The sequence below is a fragment of the Nicotiana attenuata genome, unplaced genomic scaffold, assembly GCF_001879085.1.
Source record: "Nicotiana attenuata strain UT unplaced genomic scaffold, NIATTr2, whole genome shotgun sequence".
NCBI lineage: Eukaryota > Viridiplantae > Streptophyta > Magnoliopsida > Solanales > Solanaceae > Nicotiana > Nicotiana attenuata.
Window position 1 is genome coordinate 2,493,856 of NW_017670235.1, and position 9,497 is coordinate 2,503,352.

The 9,497-nt window shown below is 36.2% G+C and overlaps 1 protein-coding gene across 1 annotated transcript; it reads left to right on the forward strand.

Moving 5' to 3' along the window:
• Positions 1-551: 551 nt before the first annotated feature.
• On the forward strand, positions 552-8,447 carry LOC109236364 (mitochondrial import receptor subunit TOM40-1-like). Its single transcript, XM_019402538.1, has 11 exons — positions 552-897; positions 1,558-1,639; positions 1,755-1,854; positions 1,940-2,035; positions 2,150-2,200; positions 2,386-2,451; positions 5,052-5,153; positions 6,834-6,902; positions 7,113-7,196; positions 7,684-7,779; positions 8,075-8,447. Exons 1-11 carry the CDS (start codon positions 762-764, stop codon positions 8,129-8,131), a joined length of 939 nt encoding a protein of 312 aa, XP_019258083.1. The 5' UTR covers positions 552-761; the 3' UTR covers positions 8,132-8,447.
• Positions 8,448-9,497: the final 1,050 nt, after the last annotated feature.

Sequence of the window (9,497 nt, forward strand, 5' to 3'; positions counted from 1 at the left end):
AAGAGAGAGTGCGGCAATTTTGACTTTGAATGGATAATATTTTAGTCCTTGAACAAAAGTTTTTAGTCTTTCTTTGGTACATAAATTTTGAATAATTAATTTCTTTATGCAAAATTGTATGATTTCTATTTTTTAAGATAATATTTGGTTTAGGTTTTAAAAATAAATATTTGAAGTTAAAATTGAAGTTGGAAAGAAGTTTGAAATGTTGTTTGACATAAATTTCAGGTGAATAAGAAGTTAAACTTTTGTGAGTGACACATTACTTCATATGAGATAATTAAACAAAACTTTAGCTTCAAAATTTTCTACTTAAAGTTGAAGTTGAAATAATAGATAAAATTATAAAATAAATATTAATTTGCAATTAAGGTGTACTCAAATACCTTTATAAATAAATAGAAATTCTTAACTCTGCATATGATAAAAATTTAATATTTTGTAATACAAAATTTATGAAAATGATATAAGATGAACATGTGACGCAGTTCAGAGAGACTAGTTCTAAGAAATTAATAGAACCGTCACAGGAATAAAACGGGCCGGGTTTTATCCGAGCCGAAGTTTGGGGTTTCTTGGTAGTTGGGCGAAGGAAAGGGTTTTACACTCTTCACTCTCTGAGCTCTCTTCCCTCCACGTAGCAGCCGCAGTCAAGAAGAAGGAAATCACCTCCTTCTTCTTCTTCTTCTCATTTGTTATATTTATTTTCATTCAAGTCTTACGCAGTTGGATCCAGACGCAAATCCTTAGAATAATCTGCAATGGCCACTCTCTTTCCTCCTACAACCACTGTTCCTCCAGCTGGTTCCAAACCGGCGGCTGTTGAACCGGAGAAAGTTGATTATTCGAACTTGCCTTGCCCTATTCCCTATGAAGAAATTCACCGCGAAGCTCTCAGTTAGTTTCACTCTACACTTCATGTTTATCATTGTGCTTATTTACTTTTTTTTTACTCATGATTTTACTCTATATAAGTATTGTATGGAGTGAAATGCAATTGAAACATATGTTTGTTGAAAGACTAAAACTGCTTCATAAGCCTCTTTTAGAGAAGGGTTTAATGTCCATTTAGTTTTAAAGCCTAGCTGCTGCAGAAGTTGTTGGGTGAATGTAAATCTGAATTTATTCGAATCTACCCATTTAAATAATATTTTGGTTATACATAATGTTTACTAATGATCACTGCAATGTCGCCTACAACAACAACAACTACAACATATCAGAACATAAATAGAAAAAAACTTTGAGTAGCCTTTCCAAAGGTTTTTTAGTGCTACTAAATCTGGCACTTATCAGTGCTTCAGGAATAAAATCTTAACCAGCTTTTTGATATCATTATCAAGTTAAATGGGGCTGTATATTGGCAGTTTTAGCATCTCTTTCCCTTCTATATCTATATTTCAGGCTTAGGTTGATCCACCTATCAATTCTGCCGCTTATTGATGTGCTTCTTTTCCTAATAAAGTCTTATCGTTGGGCTTCTCTTACAGTTCTTTCATTTATGTGTTATATGCTTTGAAAGGGGAGGATTAATTAAAACTTGTCTTTTGTTGGCAGTGTCTTTAAAGCCAGAACTTTTTGAAGGATTGCGCTTTGATTTCACCAAAGGACTTAATCAGAGATTTTCACTCAGTCACAGGTTAGATTTGGTCTTTCTAAAAAAACACACATCGCACTTATTGGTATGCTTTCTGCTTTCCTGGAGGGATGTATGTTTTCTTGATGATGAGTTAAATTTGGTCCCTACTTGTCAGTGTACTTATGGGCCCCACAGAACTTCCTTCTCAGTCTACAGAGACAATCAAAATTCCAACAGCTCACTATGAGTTTGGTGCTAACTTTATAGATCCGAAGGTGTGTACTCAATAGTGTCCCTCTTCAAGTGTCTGAACTTTGAATCATGAGGATCTAATCATGGAGCAATTACTGTTTGATACAGCTGATGCTTTTCGGCAGAGTATTGACAGACGGAAGGGTTAATGCTAGAGTGAAGTGTGATTTATCTGAGAATCTTACCTTGAAGGCGAATGGTCAGGTAAATATTCGCGTTCAAATTTAGTCGTGCGCTCTTTAGTGATGTCAATGGAGTGGTTGATGTAGATTCTATCACAAGGTCAAGAAAAATAACTATCAGTTTTGTTCTTACCAGTTGACCGGTGAGCCACACATGTCGCATGGCATGGTTAATTTCGACTACAAGGTAATTGTCTTTCTGTTTCTGTATAATCATTCAAGGATGTACTAGTACGATACTAACATAATTGATGCTTACTGTTGGGATGCATGATAGATTGCTGCCTTCTTTTGGTCAAGTGGTAACATGAACACAACGCACTAGAGGTGGTGTTACTAAGTAGTATGTGCTTGTCTTCTGTTCTTATACAGGGAAAAGATCACAGGTCCCAATTTCAACTCGGGAATGGTGCATTATTTGGTGCCAGCTACATCCAGGTGAAAGATCTAAACTTTGTTATCCGTCACTTGACAAGGCAAAAGAGATTAACTTGAAACAAATTTAGCGTTTAAATCATGAAAGGCTGAAATGCTTCAAAAGTTGAATGGCCTTCTCTTTGTCCATTCATCTTAAGAAACAGTCTAAAGGCTTCAGATGTTCCACTACTTGCACGAAGTATCTTGAGTTTTGAAGCGATTCAATTTTGGTTATCCTAGTATATTTTCATGCTCAAGACTATAAAGCTAAGCAGCTTAATAACTTAGGGTTGTGTCTCAAGGCTACAGTAATGGAAAGAAAAAGGTACATAAAATTGCTAGGACTAAAATGTAGAGTGAAGTGGAAAATGAAACAAGAGTAACAATCAAAACTTGTATAAAGTCATATGACATAACTTTATAAAAAAAAGTAAAACATAAAAAATGAAGTCCGATGACATAAGTGGGCATGGTGCTAATAGGAGGAAAAACTAAGGACTGATGTGGCTTCATTAACACTACATTGATTCCCAGTGGAAAAGGAAACTGAAATATTTCACTCATTTATATAGAAAGCTAAAATGTGTTCCTCAAGCCATGATCTCTGAAGTAGTAAGAATGTCAAATTGGCGTTGCCTATTACCTTCACTTCCCTTTACCACCACAATATTACCTATTAAAAACTATGCCACTGTATCTACTACATCTTCTTTGCTGTCAACCTTTTGAGTTCATAAAGATTTCCCGATCCTAGTTTAACAAAATATGGGTACACTCTCCAGGGAACACAACATGATGCCAATTTTCACCAAACAGAAGCACATGTACTTAAGTTAGGCAGTGCGTGTTTGGTAAATAGAAAGTTCTGGGATCTGTTCGGAAAGTGTTGGTTGGCGCCTGGTGGTTTTATGTGGGAGGTAGTAAAGAGGTTGGTGATTGCTCACCGAGCTTGAGCAGCTGTGGGTGTTATTTGTTGGAGAGGCCACAATTGGCAGTGAGACTTAAAAGGGGAGGTAATTTGAGGATAGGTGGTTACCTCTCCTTCACAACTAAAATTTTTCTTGTTAAAAACTATGCCCATTTGAACTGTTGTATCTTTTCAAGACTCAACTTTATGAGTTCCAATTCCCAGTTAAAGAAAACCTGCATATCTTCGCCGATCTAAAGATCCATTCTTGTGCAACTACATGGCAAGCCTATTTCCACCAGCATAAGTACATGTTCTTAAGTTAGGGAGTCGGTGGTGGTAAATAAAAGTGCGTTTAGGGTTTGCTTGAAAAGTGTGTGGTTGGTAGGCTGGCAATTCCAGGTGTGCAGTTGTCACGAGGGTCGAGGTGCTGCAATGATTTGCTCAACGAACTTGAATAGGTGTGACTTCGTAGAATTAGGAGGTTTTATATTTGGAGAGGCTACCCTTTGGTGGTTAACCATTAAAGGGGAGGTAACTTGGTGTAGGTGGTTGACTAATTGTCTTGAAGCACGAGGTCTAGTATATTGGTGAGAGGAAAATGTTTCAAAGGGACATGTTGAACTGAATTGTTCCAGTCTACACCGGGGGTTATTACTCATTTTTGTACATGATGTATAATTCCAATTATTTCTTCAAATAAGAAAACGAAAGAGAATAAGGCACCTTTTGTAGGAGGGGGAGATAAGAGTACATTTTGGAAGAAGATATGGAACTCAGAGGACCGAAGAAGGTTGCCTTATTTACATGATGCAGAATGAAGAATTACATCATGAAGGTTGACGACCTTAAAAAAAAGAATCAAATTGTAGTAAGTTAATGCAGGATGTGCGAAGAAGAGTACATGAAAGAGAGGCTGATCATCTACTTCTGCAATTACTTCTGCATTGCAGAGTCACCTCAGAGTTTGGGCCTTGGTTTACTTGGCATTATTTGACTGTAGTTGAGGCGTTGTAGCACAAATGAATCTGACATGTCTTCTCTGACAATTGGGAAATAGAGGAATTGAAGTATCTTCATGGAGAGAAAAGGAACCTAGGAAGCATAAAGTATAAAGAGTTAGTTCTTGTTTCTTTTAAGGTGTAAAGTAAACTAGTACTGTCTTGCATAGATAATTGGGTTAACTTGGTGAAAGATCATGGTTAATTCGTGGAGGGATTTTGAAAATTCTTTTGGCATTGTCTCAGTGCATTATTAATGAAATTATCCTGATCTAAAGAAGAAAATGAAAGCCCAGAATGAAGTAACGATGTTTACAGATGGCCTGATTTTCTTGTGAGAAATGGAAATTCTATCGAAATTATGTGGTTTTACTTTGATTAATAAAGTGTTTCTGAAATCAAGTTGAGGTATTAGTGGACTACATTTTGGTTCTATTCTTGCCAGTTATTTTTTGGGAACTTAGCGTTACACACCAATCGGATGGAAGGATTTGATATTGCACCCTTAAACTTGGTAGAGGTTGAAAAAATAAAAACCTTTATGTTTATGTAAGTAGGATGTCGTTCTGTGCTTTTTGGTTGTGCTTTGTGATGCCTTTTGGTCATCCTTGGGCACATATCATCTTCATTGTGTTCCTCTCATGCTTATGTAGATCAAAATCTATGCTTGTTGGAAATACATTTGGTAACTAAGCCTTGATATATCTTTGCAGAGTGTCACTCCACATTTGTCTCTGGGTGGGGAAGTATTCTGGGCTGGCCAGCACCGGAAATCTGGCATTGGTTATGCTGCTCGCTATAATACTGATAAGATGGTATTTACTTGTTAGGATACATGAATGCATAGTGTTCAATCTTTATCATTGCCGCGAATCATTTTTTTTGCTGCTTTGGGTTTGTTTTCTTTTTCCCTTTTTGTTATCTGTATGTTTTTTAATGGTCTTATTATATTTATTAGAATTCATGGTATTGGTAATACATGTTAGCAGCTAAATTTAATTGAGGATAACATAATTTCTTCTATTTTGAAATGCAATAGCAACTTGAGTTGATTGACCTGCCTCTTCATTTTCTTACCACACTTCTCTTCCAGAAGAAAAGAACGTGTTTCTTCATGCTTACGGCATTTTATCTTAAAATCATGGTTTGATTACTGGAATGTTGCTTAACAGTTGAAGATCTCTGTTTAATACGTTTTTTGTAGTGAATTAGTTGTTGCTACATCCTGGCCCATAATATCGACCAAAAACTTTCATTTTTCAAGTGCAGCGCTACATTTTTTTTTATAAGGTTAATTGTATTAATCAAAAGGGAGAGAACTCCCGTATACAAGAAGTATACCAAGTGCAGCGCTACATATAGCTACTTTTCTTTGTTCTGGGTTTTTTTGTCCATTTAAGTTAGAGGACCTGACAGTTTGTGGACATCCAGGTGTGAGGCTTTTGATAGCAAATGAAATTTAGAATATATTTGATATTCAATTCGGTTGATAGCTTCTTCAAAGGATATATGAATTGGAAGATTTGGCAAAAAGAAGCACAAGAATGTAGATGGCATTCTGATAAGAAGTAGAAATTTCTATGACTTTACTGCAGTTAGATGATATTTTAGAGGAATAATGAATCCAGTTCTTCCTGTTTGTGCTATTCTGTTTCCAGTTCTTTCCTTTATATTACTCCTAGTGTTATATTCATATAAGAGTTCTGTTTTGGTTAGAAATGCATAGATTCAGTTGATAGCTCATTGCATGAAGTTCAATCTAGTTTCGTTCCTCTTGTTGCAGCTTTAAACCTTCATCTTTTCTTTTGGGTATTTGTCCTGTTTCCATTACTTTTTCTAATTATTCACTAGCATTATCAATTTATTCCTTTGCTAGTTTTAAGTAATTCCATGGTTTAATTCAATGTTTTCTTTGAGGGTTCTTCTTACATATTGTTTTTTCTCCCATTTGTCTTTCCTGTGTCTGCTTACTAGTTGGTCATGCATACAAGATTAAGACACTCTGCCTCCCACTCAAACCCAAACCTCCCACCCCCCACCCAAAAAAAAAAAAAAAGACACTTCAATCTATACCATTAGAAATAAGTCTTTTTTGATAAAACTTTCAGAATTCTTAATTTTGTGATTCTTTCTCTCGTGTTATTACTGTTTATCTTAAAACAGATAAGGATGAGGGTTAGTTTTATCCTTTCTTTGTATCAAAAGACCGTTAAACTCCATATAACGCTTCTATAAAAATACTTTAAGTCAGATAGGAAATGTTGTGGCCACAATTCTATTCTCTGTAGTAAGAACAGCTGTGGAATATATCAAACTGAAAGTCCAACTTTTAGCATCTTTAAGAGTTGACACCATCTGCAGCGAAAAGAGAACTCTTCCATTGTGCTTTCTTTTGCTGATTATTGCCAACATGACATAAATCTGTAATTTGTATGTTTGTACTTGCTCAGGTAAATTCATTTTTTCTTATAATCCATCTGTTGGTTTGTCTTCAGGTTGCCACTGGGCAAGTTGCTAGCACTGGTATGGTCGCACTAAGCTATGTTCAGAAAGTTTCTGAAAAGGTTTTGAACAGTCACCATTAAGTCACCCTCTTCTTGAGATGATGGTAACCTATATTACTCGGATCCTTCAAAAATGCTGTTGAGTGTGTGTCGGATCCTTCAAAAGTTATTCATTTTGGAGTACCCGGCACGGGTGCAGCGGCATTTATGGAGGATCCAAGTAACATAGATGGTAACTGAGTTTTGCTTAATGTCTTTTCTTCCAATCAGGTCTCTCTTGCATCAGACTTTATGTACAACTACATGTCCAGAGATGTGACGGCAAGTTTTGGTTATGATTACATCCTCCGGCAGGTAATTCTTTGGACATACTTTTCAGATAATGTTGACTGGTGTCAGTCACGCCAGTGTTTTCTTACACCAACCAGTGCATTTCAGGCAGCATTCCTTTTGTTATCTTGAAGATCTTGCACTTCATAAGTTTGTATTTTTTTAAACTTGAATAAGAGCTGCAGTTTGCAAGTTTGATTGAGGCAATTTGTGCAGACTCCTACAGACCATTTCTTGCATTTAGGTTTGATGTCTTTGTGTTAGGACAATATTTTTGTTCTCATCCATTTTAAGTAAAGATTTTGAATTTTCCTCACTTTATTAAAAAAAAATAGTAAAGACGATTGACTTTGATATGTTTTCCGTCTATTGACAAGTATTACTGGCTGCTAATTTTTTTTTTGGGGGTGGGGGGTATTTTTAGATTCTCTTTTAGGAGTTTCATGATCACTTATCATTGCTCATCAGGAGTTTCACATTTATCAAAATAACAATATTGTATGCCTTGCAGTGTCGTCTTAGAGGTAAAATTGATTCAAATGGCTGCGTTGCTGCTTTCCTGGAAGAGCGCTTGAACATGGGTCTTAATTTCATTCTTTCAGCTGAGGTAGGTGCTGTGGATTTATCCCATTGTATAGTGTTCTCCCCCAAACCTTCTGCACACCCTGACCCCCAACCTTCTGCACACCCGACCCCCCTTAGTCTCTTGTGCTGGGTTGAGTTGAGTCGAGTCTCTTTCTATCTCAATGATAACAAATAGCAGACTATTTTGATTTTGATACGTTAATGCTTTTGCTTTTGCTTTCAAGTTTCACCTTTCCTTATTGCTTTTGGAAGTGATCTAATGCAGTCTGTCTGTACCATTCTACTTTATATTCTAAACGCGTGGTTAATTGTCACAGGTTGACCATAAAAAGAAAGACTACAAGTTTGGTTTCGGGCTTACAGTGGGAGAATAGGGAGGGTGGGTTTGGAGATTTAGTTTTTAGAAGTTGATCACAAGGGTTGGAACTCAAAGCATCTTTACTCAGTATTCTTTTTCTACGCGATAAGGATCAAAGCATCAGTTTTGTAATTTTGTCGAGCGACATTGTTGTGCAATCACTGCTGCAGCCATCGATCATTACTTGATTTTGTAGTTTGGGATGTTTATATGCCAGTTTGTAGTTGTAGAGTTCACTTTTATTCAGAATGAGAGAGCCCATTTGGCTACTCCACCACTTGAAGATGGGTAATAATTCTAAAGCTTGAATAGCACATTTGACTACTGGACCACAAATAGTCCTACTCGGGAAAACCTTTTGTTCTGTCTCCTTTTAAACTTGTAGATTTTGGATGCATCTATATGAAATGGTTCAGAAAAATTCACTCCCAAAATAGTTCTGTTTCCAAAAGACAAAGCGAATTAATCTGACCGATTTCCTATGAAAACCTGTCAACTTGACTCTTGAAATATATCCAGGTTTGAAGATGAAAATCAACTGCGATGTTGTCATGGAGGGACTAAACTAACACCTTTTTTTGGTTGGGGCTTTTGCATCTATATCCGGTTTTGGGTCACAATTGAACCTATATTCACTTTGCAAAAAAATTTGTAAGTGTACCCACTTTACGGTCAACTTCAGACTTATCGGGTCTGAAGTTGAAAAAAAATGCCTGAAGTGCATTTCAAATGAACTTAAGCCAAATAGGTCTGAAGTGCAACCAATGGTTTCATGCACTTGAGGTTAATAAGTCTTAAGTGAAAAATTGCATTTTAGATGTACTTGAGGCCAATAAAATTGAAGTGAAAGCTTGTAAATCAGATGCACTTAAGGCCAAAAAGTTTGAGTGCAACAAACGTTTTCGTTCACTTAAGGCCAATAAGTGAAAATTTGCGCTTCAGATGCACTTAAGGTCAAATAGATCTGAAGTGTAACCAATAGTTTCATGCACTTAAGGCCAATAAGTCTGAAGTGAAAATTGCACTTCAGATGCACTTAGGCCAAAAGGTCTGAAGTGCAACAAATGTTTTGCTACACTTAAGGCCAATAAGTCTGAAGTGAAAAATTGCATTTCAGATATACTTAAGGCCAAAAGGTCTGAAGTGCAACAAACGTTTTGCTACACTTAAGGCCAATAAGTCTGAAGTGAAAAATTGCACTTCACATGCACTTAAGGCCAAAAGGTTTGAAGTGCAACAAACACTTTCATTTCACTTAAGGCCAATAAGTCTGAAATGAAAATTGCTCACAAACAGAAATTTGTTCTTCGAATTATAACAATCCAACATACGATTTAATATCTAAATCTACTCCATATGAACTTAAATTTGAAACATAACCT